Source organism: Galeopterus variegatus, unplaced genomic scaffold (genome assembly GCF_000696425.1).
Source record: "Galeopterus variegatus unplaced genomic scaffold, G_variegatus-3.0.2 Scaffold8403, whole genome shotgun sequence".
Taxonomy (NCBI): domain Eukaryota; kingdom Metazoa; phylum Chordata; class Mammalia; order Dermoptera; family Cynocephalidae; genus Galeopterus; species Galeopterus variegatus.
Genome location: NW_007734514.1, coordinates 58,570 through 75,842, shown reverse-complemented (window position 1 = coordinate 75,842; position 17,273 = coordinate 58,570). Strand labels below are relative to the sequence as shown.

The 17,273-nt window shown below is 37.8% G+C and overlaps 1 protein-coding gene and 1 pseudogene across 1 annotated transcript; one reads left to right on the top strand and one right to left on the bottom strand.

The window, feature by feature from the left end:
* Positions 1–7,059: 7,059 nt before the first annotated feature.
* LOC103608416 (olfactory receptor 7A10-like) lies at positions 7,060–7,989 on the bottom strand. The gene has a single exon (XM_008592850.1). The coding sequence runs from the start codon at positions 7,987–7,989 to the stop codon at positions 7,060–7,062; it is 930 nt and encodes a 309-aa protein (XP_008591072.1).
* Positions 7,990–14,395: 6,406 nt separating this feature from the next.
* LOC103608420 lies at positions 14,396–15,334 on the top strand (annotated as a pseudogene).
* Positions 15,335–17,273: the final 1,939 nt, after the last annotated feature.

The window sequence follows — 17,273 nt, the reverse complement described above, 5'->3', positions numbered from 1 at the left end:
GTTGTACATTCTATGGCTTTTGACAGACATATAATGACATGCATCCACCATTACAGTATCATACAAAATAGTTTCATTGCCCTAAAATCCTTTGTGTTCAGATATTTATCTGTATCTACCCTTTTGTGAATCCCAGGCAACTGTTGATGTTTTTTCTAACTGCCTAGTTTCCTCTTTTCCAGAATGTCATATAGTTAGAATCACACAGTAGATAGCCTTTTCAAATTGGTTTCATTCACTTATCAATATGCATTCAAGTTTCTTCCATATCCTTTCACAGTTTGATAGCTCATTTTTCATTACTGAATAATATTCCATTGTAAAGATGTACCTCAGCTGGATAATCAGTATACCTATTGAAGGACGACATCATGATTGCATCAAAGTTTTGGCAATTATGAATAAAGCTGTTATAAATATTTCTGAGAAGGTTGTACGTGTGTGGGCACGGCATGTGTGCAAGTGTTTATAATCTACTGCAGTAAAGGCAAGTAAAGCTTTAAAAGAAGGCCAATTCCTGCTAATGAGGGAAAAGTGCATGGATGAAGAGTCCAACAGCAGAGCCAGGGTGTTGGAGAACAGGTGGCCAGTGTGGTGCTGATGTGACCTTCTGACTCCAGGGCCACACGCTGAGCAGACTCTTATTGCCCCACCTGCCTCATCGTGGAATCCACAGCAGGGTCCTGACCTAGTTGTTATTCCTGTGCCTGTTCCACATTTATTTGGCCACACTTGTTTTCATATGGTTCATAGAGGATGAGTCAGGTCTTTCTCTCACTTTTGTTTGTAGCATCTTATTTTAGGGCTTTGGATTATGATCTTTTCTGACAAATCCAATAGGTACTGTCCTGGTTCTGTTTCTGGTCCAATGTGCAGAGACTTCCCCAAAACATAATGTATGAAACCCTGCAACTGCCATGACAACCTATCCTCTTTCTTTTATGATTCATCTATGGGGACATTATGTCATGTGCTTCTATTTCACTATACTCCACATTTTCCATTATCCTGTAAGATCCCGTTTAATAGGAACTACATCAGCTTAGTTCACTTTTGTAGTCTCACAACAGTGTGTGTTTATCTAGAAACAAACTGTAAGAAAATTAGCATTTATAAAATAAGTTGAATGGCAGAAAAAATTAAACCAAGTTAAAGTGAATTCAAAACAACTGTCATAAACAAAATTGAATTTAAATTTTTAAAAAATTATAACAAAGTCAATTGTACATATCTTGGGTACAGAGTTGAACATCAACACACACATGCAATAAGTGATGTTCACATAAGAATAATTATTATATTCAATAATATATATTATCATTGATATTCATAGTTCTTTGCCCATTCCTACCTTCCCTCTCCCTTCCCACTTCTAAGAACCTCAGTTGTCCTGTTGAAAGTTTGATGTATTATTGGGAATTGTAATGGATTGAATTATGTCCCCCCGAAACTTATTGGAGGTTGAATTCTGTCCCCCAAGTTTTATGTATTAGAAACTTAGCCCCCACTGTGACTGTTAAGAGGGTGGGAAATCCTATTATGGTAATTGAAAGGTGGAGCCGTGAGGAGGTGATTGGATTGTAGGACCATGCAATAGTGAATGGATTAAAAATGGTGGTCGGGGTGTGGTTCTGAGGGCTTTAAAAGGAGAGGAGAGCATGCAGTACTAGCTTATGGCTTCCTTTCTTTGGTGCTTGCTGAATCTGCCACTTTGCTGGAGTTGCAAATTACCCTACTGCCTAAGACTTCAGATTTAGGACCATTGTGGTTTAGTTAACGGAGCAGAAGCAGCGTGGTTTTATTTCTAGTCCTGTCCTTGACTTTTCTAAAACTTCCATTGGGCAAGTAATCTAACAGCATTGTGCCTCAGTTATCTTGTGTAAAATGTAATTGAGATAAGAACACTGAAGGGATTTCAGGGTTTATTTTCACATGGAAAGGGCTATGAATTTATGAGATCAAGTAGTAATATTAATACCACGTATTACTGAAGATTGATAGGGTGTTGAACGCTCATGTAATAGATATTTATATATATATATATATATTTTTTTTTGTCTTTTTCGTGACCGGTAAGGGGATCACAACCCTTGGTGTGGTGTCACCCACACCACGCTCAACCAGTGAGTGCACCGGCCATTCCTATATAGGATCTGAACCCGCAGCGGGAGCGTCGCTGTGCTCCCAGTGCCACACTCTCCCGAGTGCACGACGGGCTCGGCCCGGAATGTTGTATCTTTCTTTCTTTTATTTATATGTTTATAACTTTAATCATATTAAGTGAAATAAGCTAGGCACAGAAAGTAAATTTAAATCTTAATGTAACTTCTGAAATAAAGACAGTGACCATTTATTGACATTGATATGAGTCACTACTTCAAGATTGATTTAGCAGACTTGGAAATAAAATAATATAAAAATATACTTTTTTGGAAGCACCAAGGGAAGTGGTATGTAAAATTATAATTTCATGCTATGTAAACATAAATGGATTAAAATATGCTTATAAAAATGGTATAGGTAATCTTAGCTTGAAAGCAAAAGAAAGCATAACATAAGATGGCAGGCGACATTTAAAAATATAGATGCATTCATGTAGAGGGTTAGAAATTTTGATTCCTATTTGATTATTAGATAGGGTTTTTAGGTAATGCATGTATGGGACAAAAGTCCTCTTATAGGAGGAAGAGCCTACAGCTAGCGGGAAAGAGCCCAGCAAATCAACTCTAATCACTGTTTAGGTAAGAGATTGTATACACTGATTGTTAATATAATGGGTTCACTGGAAGATTTTGTGAGAAGGAAACTTAAACAGGTCTAAAGCCTTTAATGTGAACAAGAGAACTGAAACAAAACAAGGGTTGTTCTAAGGGCAATAACCCTTAATACAATAAAACCTAAATGATGAGAAAATATGTCAGTTAAGGTTTCCAAGGACATTCTGCTAGATTAGTTGGTGCATGGGGGTTGTTCCACATTTTGCTTTGAGCTGGTTTTTTTTTGAGTTTCTTAAGAAGTCAGGCACTTTAATGATAATCCTATTATTTTTTTTTGCATGTCACATAGCTTAGATTTTTGACTGTTTTGATGGTATATTGTTTAAACTATTTTGAACTATGAATGCTTGGATAAAGATTGTTACATAGGCAAGTTCTTTATGTTCTTACCATGATTGATTAACCATCTGTTCCTTTCCTGTAATTTCCTTATCTTTACAATAAAAACTGAAGCAAAAACTGACTTGGGGCTGTACCTAGTTTCTCCTTCTAACAGAGGAGTTGCTGAGGGGCAGGCCTTTCAGGCTTCTGATTGCATTTGTGTTGCTTTGAGTAATCTTTTTTATGTCTCTGTTACACAGGGAGAGATGTAACACAGTCAGAAAGCCAAAAAGGTAGAAATAAGGAAAAACATGAAGTAGGAGGGCAACAGGTATAAAAGGTGATTTATTTCTCTTGATGATACAGAAAAACTTTCAAAGTTAAAAAATCATACCCCATGAATATTCATAACCAACAAAAACAAAACAAAAAATTAAAAAAATCAGTGGTGGGGGATAGGCAATATGACCTGCTTATAGACTTGACCATAAAAAATTTATAAAATGTCATACATTCCTCCTACATATATCCATCCACACATAAGATAATTAAATGGCAAAATTCATCATTGGTGAAAAAATTTCAATACTTTGTTGAAATAAAAAGAGTAAACACCCACATTCCCCAGTATATAAAACAGAAGAACATGCACAATGATTTTGAATAGAGAAACCCACAAATGGCTTATAAACCCACAAATATATTCAGTACAGTAATAAAATATTTGCAAAGTTAAACTCTTTAGTATTCAACTTTGGCCTATTAAATAAAATTTATTTTTTGATGTTAAGAGCCAACCTAAGAGAAGATATTACAGAATGTTTATGCGTCATGAACTGCTGTGGCAAGACAGTATTTGCATGCCCAGAAATAAACCCATGAATTTGTTGTTAATTGATTTTCGACAAAGATGCCAAGAACACACAATTGGGAAAAAACAGTCTCTTCAATCAATCATGTTAGGAAAACTGGATGTCCACTTGCAGAGGAATGAAATTAGATTCTTATCTCAAACAACATGCAAAAATCAACTCAAAACAGATTAAGGACTTCAACATAGGGCTTGAAACTGCAAAACTCCTAGAAGAAAACATAGGGTAAAACCTCCATGACATTGGTCTGGGAAATGACATCCTGGATATAAACCCTAAAGCACAGGCAGGCAACAAAAGCAAAAAATAGATAAGTGGGATTACATCAAGCTACTAAAAAGCTTTTTGCACAGCCCAGACAATGATCAACACAGTAAAGGGATAACTTAAGCCATGGGAGGAAATATTGCAAACCATACATATTTTAATGGGGTTAATGAAAATATATAAGGAACTCAAGCAACCAATAGCAAGAGAACAAATAATCTGACTTTAAGATGGGCAAATAACCCAAATAGACATTTCTCAAAGGAAGACATAGAAATTGCTGATAGGTACATGAAAAAAAATGCTAATCACCACAAATCAGAAGGGAAATGCAAAGTGAAACCACAATGAGATATCATCTTACACTTAAAAGGATGACCTATGAAAATGATGAGACATCAAGTATTGTCCTGGGTGTGAGGAAAAGAGAACCCATGTATAATCCTAGTGGAAATGTAAATTGGAACAACTATTATGGGAAACAGCATGAAAGTTCTTCAAAAAGTTTAAAATAGAACTACCATAGAATCCAGCAATCCCTCTTCTGGGTGTATACCCAACATAAATGAAATCAGCACATTGTAGCGATATCTGTGCTCCCATGACCATTTCATGTTCTTCACGGTATGCAAGATACATAAATAAGCAAAGTGTGCATGGATGGATGAAACGATAGATAAATTTTGTTATATCTATATGCAATGTAATTTTATTCAGCATTAAAAAGGAAGATCTTCCTTTATGGCCAACGTGGATGAACCTGGATGATATTATGTTTATGAACTAAGCCAGACACAGAAGTAAAAATACTGCATGATCTCACTTATATGTGGAATCTAAAAAAGTCAAATACATAAAAAACAAAAAGTAGAATCGTGGTTACCAGGGGCAGGAATGGGGGTGCAAGGAATCAGGGGAGTAGGTAGAAGTTACTCAGTTGCAGTTATGTAGGATGGGTAAGTCTAGATATCTAATGTACAGAATGAGGACACTTAATTATATTGTACTGAATACTGTAAATTTGCTAAGAGAGTAGAATTTGGGTGATCTTGCCACCAAAAAAAAAAAGTAACCATTTGAGGTGATGCACTTAAGTTTTCTTTATTCGCATTGGCCAAAAGAATATGAATGTGGGATTGTCCCACAAGAGGCGTTGGCATGTTTCTTCTGCTCTCTCTTGTAAACCTGCTTCTGCCTTGTGAACAAATCCAGGACAGCCTGCTGTTGGAAGAGAGGACATGAAGAGCAGAGCCCAGGTGTCCCAGGCATGCCACCCTGGAGCAGCCTGAAGCCAGCAAACCCCCAAATGTGAGAGAACCCAGCCAAGATTAGCAGATCTCCTCCAGCTGACTCACAGCTGACCACAGACTCATGAGGAGAGAGAAGAGACCAGAAGAGTTCTCTGACATAGAATCCCATGTAAAAAAAAATAGAGTGTTATCATGAGCCTTTTTAAATTTGGGGATGGCTTGTTACACAGCAATAGCTTACTGATACATAACCAAAGCAAACAGAACTGAGGACATGGAGAATTATCTGCATCTTCATATTTTTGACCTTTGTTCTGATATTTGAGGCAGCATTCATGATGAAGTGGACATTCAAGTTTGTTTCAGATAACTGTACTAAAAAGAGACTACCACTGAGATTCACTTCTAAGCAATCAGGAGAGGTTGGAAGGACACATATATTTTTGCAGGAGCAATTTGTGACCTTGGATAACAAATCACCCTTTCCAGATGCATAACTGTGCAGAAATTCAAGGTCTTTTGTAAACTGTCCTTTGATCATGAGAATTTAAGAGAATTTAGAGCATAAATAAGATAATGAAATTGATGATAGAATAATGTATATGTTATTCACTCTCTTGTACTTTAATGTTTATGACAGAAATTTTTAAAGGGGCAGGTATTTTGTTTATGGCAATGAAAGGACTCATATTTATTGGTAGCACTGAACAATTTTAAACCGAACCAGAAAGATGATCCAATGAAATATATGGAACAGGACAAATCCCTCATCCCAATGAATCAACTTACACCTGGATATTAAGCCTCCACATTTCAATGACTAGATGTACACCACCAAAAACCAACTCTCCATAGTCATTCAAAGAGTGATTGAAAAATTTATCCCATCATATTTAAGGGCATCACTGACTCTAAGGCTGTATTAAGTCAATCAATATATTAAAACTTGCCTACAACACTTGGAACATGTATATATAAGCAATTTTTGCTTATCTACACTGTGCTAGGAATACAATAGGCACTGCAGACACAGAGCTGAATAAGAATCAGGATCATGAGTAATAACTTGAGACCTCAAATCACAAGGAGAATAAATTCCCATGACAAACTGTAAAACACCCTATGTTAAGTACACATTAGCAGAAAGAGCAGTTAAGGTAAAGATAGAGAAAGGATACAAAAGTGAAAAACTGTGATCTCAGATGGGCCTCTACTATAAAGTTATATAAATGGCCTCAGTTGCCAGGTGTAGTTTATTTCATAGGATGAGTACAGCTTATCACTATATGAGACAAAATGGAACCTCCAAATTGTTTCTGATACAAATTTGGGAATAACTTTGAGAAAGTAGGAAAGTGACAAAGGGAAAAGAACTGTTGTATCAGAGAGGGCAGAAAGCTTAAAAAAAGGGAACTGCTTAAATTCTACAAAGCAGTTAATAAAACTTTTTGAAACTCCCAGAAAGAAATATAAGGAGAAAGTTTTAGTTTCATATCTGATTAAGTAATTACAGTTACTTGCTCTGAAGCTTAGAGCCCTGCAATCATGGATACTTCTTGGAAAATGGTGCTTTTATAGTTTCCATCCCAAATATCTTTTCAGAGCTCCCTTTATGTCCTTATTTCTCAGACTGTAGATGAAGGGGTTCAGCATGGGTGTAACCATGCTGTACATCACTGAGGCTGTTGCACTTAAGCGTGAATTTGGGGTGGCAGCAGAACTAAAGTACACTCCTAGGCTTGTACCATAAAATAAGGAGACAACTGAGAGGTGAGATGCACAGGTGGAAAATGCTTTATACTTCCCCTGAGCTGATGAGATTCCACGTATGGAGGAAACTATCTTACAATAAGAGTAAACGATACCAGTGAGGGGACCACCACCCAGCAGCACAGATGAAAAATACATCACCATGTCATTAGAAAATGTGTCAGAGCAGGCAAGGTGGACCACCTCACGAAGTTCACAGAAAAAGTGGGGGATTTCCAAGTGCATACAGAAGGACAGCCGTAACACCATTAAGCTATGTAACAAGGAGTTCAGGGCACTGATGATCCAGGACACCAGAACCAGTAGTCCACAGAGCCAGGGTTTCATAATGACCGTGTAGTGCAGGGGGTGACAGATGGCCACAAACCTGTCATATGCCATCACAGTCAGGAGAAAATTGTCCAACCCTGCAAAGAATAGGAAAAAGTGCATCTGGGTGACACAGTCTTCATAGATGATGACTTTGCTGTGTGTCTTGATGTTCAGCAGCAGTTTTGGAACTGTGGTGGAGGTGAAACAGATGTCTACGAAGGACAGGTTGGAGAGGAAGAAGTACATGGGTGTGTGGAGGTGGGAGTCTGAGATGATGGCCAGGATGATGAGCAGGTTCCCAAGCACAGTGATCAGATACATGGACAGGAACAGCCCAAAGAGGAAGGGCTGCAGTGCAGGTTCCTCTGAAAATCCCATTAGAAGAAATTCTGAAATTCTTGTATAATTCCCAGATTCCATGTGGGTGACATAACTAATGGGGGAGGGGGAGGACAAGTCACAGGAATGCATTACTAATCTTTCAGAAATGTTATCATTTATATTTTAAAGTCAAGAAATCATTTTTATATTTTGTGCATGATGGTAGTTCGCATTAGGGGATCATCCTGCCATCTCTGATAAGGAAATCCTTCCCACTCTCAGACGTTCCTGGAGATATCATGAATTCTACAATTACAATGAGAAATTCTTTCATGCATTAGAGGAATAGAAGTTGAATGTTGACCATCTTTCAGGCACTGTCTAGACAGTGAGGGCAGAGATGTGAAAAGCAAAAGTCCCTACAATGTAATAACAGAGATCAAAAATAAGTAAATAAAAAATCATAAAACATGTCAGTTGGTGGCAGGTGTTTGGAAGAATAACAAAACAAGTAAAAAGGAGAGAATGGATGAGGTGTATTATTTTTTTTAACTGGTGGTTAGTGAAGACTGCAATCAAGATGACATCTGAACAAAGATCTTAAGGAGGACAGGACAGGAGCCCCATGGTCATCTGTGGAAGTGTGTACCTGGCAGGAGGCACAGACAGTGCAAAGACCTTGGGGAAGGTGCTCGTTCCAGGTATTCAAGGGAAACAAGGAAGCCAGTGTGGCAGGGGAGTGATCAGGAAGAGAGCGATGAGAGATGGTGTGAGAGAATGGTGAAGAATGAGGTGGCCTCATTGCTGCTGAAACTTCAGGACAAAAGGAGTCCCTCTGTCCAGATGTTCTTGCAGCTTTAGTTTGGTAAGTTGACTGCAAAGGTGCTCTGTGAGTTGAAATGCATCTCCCCTTTATTTCTATCTGTTGCCTTATGTTCTGGCCTCTGCATTATAAGTTTCCTTTTGGAATATAATGAGCTTACTTCCCCTTTATCTGAAACCTGCTGTCACCCCCCCACACACACACACACACACACACACACACACACACACACACACACACATCCCCTATCCACATGCAGCACACTGGGCCTCCTGGGGCCATGTAGACATACCCACATGTAGACACCCACAGCCAACTATTAGAAAGGAATGAATATAAGGTGAACTATCAATATCAGATTGTTTTTCCCTAAAGAGTACAAAATTGGTACCCAGAAATCCCAGTTCATATGTTCCCTATGTACCTGTACACTTGGGCCTCTTTTTTATATGGCCATCGTCTGCCGTGTGTGTGTGTGTGTGTGTGTGTGTGTGTGTTTATGTGTGTGTTTAATACAATCTGTTCAATAAGCAGAGTGAGAGCAGTTAAATGGACCTGAGGTGGAATGAGTCTAATAAGCTCAGGTGGCTCCTGAGAGACTGCAAGGAAAGAAAAGCTTCCTTAGTTCTGGTGATATTTCAACTCCCATTACATCTCTTTGATGCCCAGCAAATATAATAAAAGATCAAAAATAAAGAATTCTGACATTGTTATATAGTCCCTTCAAGTTCTTTAATTTAGGAAGAGTTTTTAATTGTGTTGGTTTCAATGATTACTAAAATCTTTGTTTACTTTTCAAAACTAAAAAAGGAAAGTTATCCACAATTTTATTATTTATTTTATTTTATTATTATTTTCTAATTTTATTTTATTTTATTTTATTTATTTTTTGATGGTTGGCTGGTCTCCAAAAGACAATTTTAATAATATCTTCTTGGTAACAGAACACACACAGATTTAAACCCCAATTTAAAAAATGGAGCAAGGAGAAAAAATTAACAATTTATTAAAGGAAATATGAAAACAACAGCAAAATTTTGGCTTTTTTATATGTAACAATAAAGACTTGTGCCTGTTCCATGTTCATTTGACTAATTTATTGTTATAAAATCTGAGGGCAAATGAGGCAGGCCCATTTCTCACTTTCCTTGTGTTTCTTGTGTGGTATTCATTGTTTGCTACTTGTGGGCTTTGAATTTTGATCTCTTTTTTGACAAATCCAATGAGCACACTCTAGTTCTGGTTTTGTTTCTCACCCAACATGCAAAGGCCTCCCAGAGCATATAAAATCCTGCACACATCATGACAATTGTATTATTTTACAATGAAAAGCATTCTTGAAATGATTTATCCCTGAGGACATTACCTGATACAGATATTTATTTCTATTTACTTCATTATATTCTGTTTTCTCCACTATAAGGCAAGATCCAAGTCAGCAGGGATGCTACCTTGTATATTCACCTTTGTATTTTAAAAAGGTATGTGAATATGGATGCATTAAGAAGAAACAAATTTGAAGAAACAGACAAGTTATGAAATAAAACAAACAAACAAAACAACAGGGGAATAAAACCAAGTTAAATATAGCACCTTCAAAACATCTGCAGGAAACAAAATTGATGGATCATCAAACATTAATCAGAACAAGATATAAAATAACATTAGTTTAATATTAACATGGATTAAGAGCTAAATTGGCAAAAACTTACATACTGAAGAATATATAATGTTCAGATAATGTTCTGACATGTAGCAGATACTCAGTAATTATTTGTTACATGAACCAAGAATTAGGTCTCTTTATATATGGACATTTAATATAAGGTGTTTATATTTTAATTTAGTTGAAAAAGTTAAAGTTTAAAATAAAAGCTCGCATACATGGCTATGTATCTGGAAGAAACACAGTTGTTTCTCTATCACACAAGTAACAACAACAACAACAACAACAAAACCCAGAGAGATTAAAACCTCAATGTAAAAGTAAACAATTCATTTTAGATTAAGGTTAGGAAAACTACACATAAAATCTGTGAATGGGTAAATGATGTCAACTAAGGCAAAAAAATGCAAAAATAAGAAGATAGACATATTTAACTAAATAAGATGTAATATTTTATAGCCCCCCAGAAGTCAATTCAAAAAGAATAATTGGTTGAAATCATTTGAAATGCTGATAACTATATACATATGGACACATAATAAACATAAGTAAATCAAAATCTAGATATATGAGAGCCAATACATGAATATTTCCATATTTGTTCAAAGTCAGGATATTTTTTATAAAATAACAAGAAACCTCTTTCATACTCATCATCTTGGAAAAAAAAATTTTAAAAGCTGTTGCACTGATTTTTGTTGAAATTTTTAAACAGAGAGCAAAGATGTACTCTCTAATATTGCTGGCAGAAGTGAGTATTATAACATCTTGGGGAAATGATCTCAAGATGGACAAAATACGAAAAATACAGATATTCTTTATCACAGGATTTCTCCATCTCAGCACTACTGACATTCTGGACCAGGTCACTATTTGCAGTGGAGTCTGTGCTCTGCATGGTGGAATGTTCAGCAGCATCACTGGTCTAACCAACACAAATATATTCTGCTGCATGAGTGAGGAAATTACTGCAAAGTAGAGCTTCTTAATATGCCCCTTTTCACCTAATAAGTATTTTATGTTATCTGAATAATTAACAGAAGAAAAGATACAGTAAAATGTATGTCTCATGGAATGCTATTACAAGGTTGTACGAGCAAACAATTTATTGATTTGGATGTTTCTCATCAATATGGAAACACACTCAAATATGCCCCATTGAGAGAACATACCTTGGGATACAAAGTGGAGTGGGGGAGAATGGGGGAGGGGAAGGGGGGGGACATGGGTTACAGACACAATTTGTGGTAAGGTGTATGCTGCCAGTATGGATCTGGCCTTCATGTCTTGGGCATGAGGCGTGACAATCAGCTTTGTATTTCATTAATATTCATAACCAATAAAAAATAAATAAATAAAAATAAAGGCCCCAAACACCTCCCCAAACAAACAAAAAAGCCAAATATGCCCCATCTTACAAATAAAAATGAAATGCCCTCACTTGACTGCATATCCCTCCACAGCTAAAGCAGTATTTTCCACTCCCCCTAATTGCAAAGGTCCTTGGAAACATGCTTTACTTTTACTGAAACCATTTTATTCCTCCTGTTCCTCCTTCTAATTGTGCCTCCATAACATTTATTTCAATGTAAACAGTGATCCTGTGATGCTGAGTTCAATAGACAATTCCCTTTTAGCATCATAAATAAATGCATTAATTAATTAACTAATCAAGAAAGCAAACAACCTTGGGACTTGCAATCTGTCACTGAACTAGCCTGGTTTGGCTCTCAGGTGACCTCAGATAAAGGTTCTCAACTAACATTATCTACATCTTTCCTGTATTACCTGTTGGGCTCTCTGACTGACCTCGATGGGATCTCTGAGAGGAAGGTTTCCATGCAGAAAAATGAATTCCTGACTGAATGGTTGATGATGGAGACAAATTCTCTTCCTAAACAGAAGAGCAGGAAGGAGTCAAGCATCAGTCCCTGAGCCAGACTTGGGACTCCAAAAGAAACAAACATGTCTTATCTAGACAAGTTGGCACACTCTGAGTGACAGCAGCAGAAGGGATATATATACAATTCCCTATACCTGCTCATTAGGCACATTTCCCTCTGGTTACACCCACCTCTGAGGATATCATTTCCCCATCGGACACAAGCTGTACAAAAAGAAAATTTTTCCCATAGATTCTCTGTTCCCAAGAGACCAGGTTCAAAGTCAGGGGAATCCAGTCTTTAGTATTCCTCCTTCATCAGCTCTACTGTCTTCCAGAGAGTTCATCTACTAACAGTCTATCCCAATCCTAAGTTAAGGTTTTCTTCCAAGTTTAACACTGAAGAATCTGTCTTGATTATGCTCCTGGTATCTCCAAAGCCTTGACTTGCACTGGGGACACAGTCCTTGATATCTCCAGAAAATTGCTATGCCCTTCCTCCACAAGGGGGGGAACTGTGTCACGGGTGCTAAACCCCTTGGCTTATTTGTCAAAACAATTAGAATGTTCACACTTATAATACACATTAAGAACTGTCATTGAGTCCTTCATTTATGACACTTTGGTAATTATAAATTATACATTTAGACCTTATTATACACACTACCCTGAGATTAGTACCTTATAAACATTCCCTTCTTTATTGTTTGCAAAAGTCAACTCTATGTGGTCAATACTGTTATGACCGCATCGCACGTTTGCAGAACATGGATGATAATATATTCAATGTCTAAGAGGAAGCTGAAATTTACATCATGAGATTCCACCATTTCTCATGATCTACCTGTATGAAACGTTTGCAAAAGTCAACTCTATGTGGTCAATACTGTTATGACCGCATCGCACGTTTGCAGAACGTGGATGATAATATATTCAATGTCTAAGAGGAAGCTGAAATTTACATCATGAGATTCCACCATTTCTCATGATCTACCTGTATGAAATTGTTCTTGCTGTCATAAAAAACTACTTAGATTTGGACAGTGATATGAACTAAATGCTTGTGTTCTCAAAATTAATCTGTTAAATCCCTAATTCCCAATGTGTTGATATTTGAAGATTGAGCCTATGGAAAATAATTTGGTCATGAGAGAGGAGCCCTCCTAAATGGGATCAGTGCCTTTATAGAAGAGACACGAGGGAGATGGTCTCTTTCTGTCTGCCATGTGAGGACAGAGCAAGAAGGTTTCCATCTACAAACCAGAAACAAGGTCCTCAGGAGGAGCTGAATCATCCAAACCTTGAACTTGGACTTCACAGAGAGGATGCATTTCAATTCACAGGGCACCTCTGCATCCAGCTTTGGAAATGCAACGATATCTCGACAGAGAGACTCCTTGTGCTTTGAAGTTTCAGCAGCCACAAGGCCACCTTGGTTTTCAGCATCCTCTGAGACCAGCTTTCATCTCACTCCTCTTGATAATTCTTCTACCACATTGGCTTCTTTGTTGGCCTTGAACATCTGAAAAAATCGCCTTTCTCAGGGCCTTTGCACTGGCTGTTCCTCCCAACAGGCACATGCTTCCACAGATAACACTGTCACTCTCATTCTGTCACTCTGGAGGTCTCTTTTCAAATGTCACCCAGTTTGTCGGTACCTCCAGTGATGAACAATACTGCCTACTTTCTCCTTTATATCTGCTTTCTTTTTCTTCATAGTACCTTTTATCATCTGAAGGTTATACAATCATTTCTTTACCTACTTGTGTCTGCTTGTATTAATTATCCATCATAAGAATTTAGTGGTATTTGTTTTTAGCACTGATCAATTACTGCCTAGATAATAACAGGGTCATGATTGTCACTCAATTTATATTACTGAAAAGCATAAAATAATTTGTCATTAAAATTTTTGAATACATGACTTCATGGAGCAAGTGATTCCTATCCAGAGTGGGACAGAGTTCTTAATCAGAGATGGCACAGGGTTCTCCTAACAGGTACCAGATTCATACACATAATGTAGGAATTAGTGTGTTGACTGTAGAATATGAATGATAGCATTTCTAACAGGTGCATAATTCATGCTTGGTGATGCTCTTTTTTCTCTTTTTGCGATAGTCACATCAACCATATGGAACCAGGGAATGACACACAAATTTCAAAATTTCTTCTTTTGGGACTTTCAGAAGAACCTGGACTGCAGCCCTTGCTCTTTGGGCCCCTCCTGTTCATGAACCTGGTCACTGTGCTTGGGAACCTGCTCATTATTCTGGCCACCATCTCAGACCTCCACCTCCACATGCCCATATACTTCTTCCTTTCCAACCTGTCCTTTATGGACATCTGTTTCACCTCCACCACTGTCTCAAAGGTGCTGCCAAACATCTAGACACACAGCAGTGTCATAACCTATGAAGGCTGCATCACCCAGATTTCTTACTCTTTGGAATGTCAGACAAATTTCTCCTGAGACTGATGGCCTAGGACCAGTTTGTGGCCATCTGTCACCCCCTGTACTACACGGTCATCATGAACTCTCCACTCTGCAGGTGGCTGGTTCTGGTGTCCTGGATCATGAGTTCCCTGAATTTCCTCTTACAAAGCTTAATGGTGTTGCTGCTGTCCTTTTTTATAGACTTGGAAATTCCCCACCGTTTCTGTGAACCTAATCAGGTGGTCCATCTTGCCTGTTCTGATGCATTTCTTAATGACGTGATGATATATTTTGCAGCAGGACTGCTGGGTGGGGATCAAAAATAGTTTTCTTCATCTGTGGAATCTCATCAGCTCGAAGGAAGTATAAAGCATTTTTCTACCTGTGCATGTCACTTCTCAGTAGTCTTCCATATTTTATGGTACAAGCCTAGGAGTGTATGTCAGTTCTGCTGCTACACACAACTCACTCTCAAGTGCAACAGCCTCGGTGATGTACACTGTGGTCACACCCATGCTGAACCCCTTCATCTACAGTCTGAGGAATAAAGACATAAAGGGTGCTCTGAGAAGACTCTTCAGATGGAAGCCACAAAAGAGACATTTTCAAGAAGTGCCTGTGATTTCAGGACTTTAAGCTCAAAGCCAGACACTGTGATTCTTTATCAGATCATGGAAATAGAACTTGCTCCTTCTATTTTTTTTCCCGGAGTTTAAATTTCCTTAATTTCAACTGCTTTATAAAATGTAAGTCCTCTCTTTAGTAAGCTCTGCTTTTTCGGATATCCAATATTTTTCCATTTTTCATTTGTCTACTTTCCCAAAGTTACTCCCAACCTTGGGTAAGAAACAGTATGGAGATTCCCATGTGTCTCATATACTGATGAGTTGTTACTAGTTTTATGGAATAAACGACACATGGAAACCGAGGCTATTTGTATAATTTAGTAGAAGAAATACTAATACCACAGTTTTCCACTTTTCTGTTCATCATTCCTCACTACATCACTACCTTTACTGTTTTTTCTTATAACGTAGATTTAAACGTGCTAGTGGTTTTACAGTTGATCATAGGATTTTATTCTTTCATAAGGACACTGTTCTCTTAGTCATCACAGTGTTCACAGTGCCTACCATATTTTGTGGCACAGAGTAGTAATGAAATATTGCTTATTAAATATATGTTAAAAGTGTAGTCTACACAGAAAGACAGATTTGCATAAACCAACTGAGGTAATATGAACTTAATGCCAGAGATGTCCTTAAATATGGAAAGCGTTCAATGATACATTTAATTCTCAATCATACATCTTCTCTGGAAGATATTTTTTCCATGACGTACATCCATACATTGCAATGTGGAATCTTGGTATCAATGTGTAAAGGGGTTTATTCAGTGGACTGAAGGATTTGGTGTCATGTTCTATATTATTCATTACATTATCTTGCTCATTCTTTCTTTCCCCCAGCCTTTTTGAGGTATAATTCATACACAAAACTGAATATAATTTACACATTTTGGTGAGTTTGAAACCATGGGTACATTCATGTTACCATCACCACAATCAAGGTAGTAAGCATCCATCACCTCCCACAGTTCCCTTGTGTCTGTGTTTTTTAATTGACAGATAAAATTGCACATATTTATCATATTTTTGACAAGCAATCCAAAAATAGATGGTTAAAATAATGCTTTTACAAAAATCTCATAGGAGTCTATGATAGGGAAAGTCTTCTGATCTCTTCCGGTCTCCTCTTGAGTCTGTGGTCAGCTGTGTCTCAGCTGGAGGTGTCCTGCTAATCCTGGCTGGGTTCTCTCACATCCTAGGGCTTGCTGGCTATAGGCTGGTCTAGGCTGGCTATGGGTGGGATGCCTGGGCTCTGCTCCTCATGTTTTGGATTTGTCCACACAGCAATGACAGGGGTAGAGGAGAGAGGAGCAGAAACATGCCAAGGACCCCTGAGGCACACTGACACTTCCACCATATTCTATTGGTCAAAGCAAATAAGAGATCTTAGGTCCAGCCCAGATTCAATGGTGGAGAAGTAGACCTCACCTGCTCATGGAAGGAACCTCACAGTCACATTGAAAAAGTCTTGGATACAGAGAAAAGTGGTAAATTGGGGCCATATCTGCAAATGGTCTACATAAGTGTAATTTTCCTATCAATCAATTTTTATGGGCATTCTTCAAGGCCTAAATCTTGGATAGTTCCTTCCTTCTCCACCCTCAGTAGCTGAATGAGCTTCCTGGGGAAGAAAGTAAGAATCAAAGTACATCTTTAATGGGATGCTATGGAACTTCTGTTTCAGAAGGTCAAGATTCCTCAGATATAATTGTCCTTTCAACAAATGGTACTGGAACAACTGGATCTCTCTCTCTCTCTCTCTCTCTCTCTCTCTCACACACACACACACAATGAATCTAGACACAGAATTTAAACCTTTTACAGAAACTAACTCAAAATGAACCACAGACCTAAGTGTCAAATGCAAATCTATAAAATGCCTTGGAAATAACATAGGAGAAAATCTAAGTGGCATGGGGTTTGGTGATGTCCAAGAGACAACAGAGA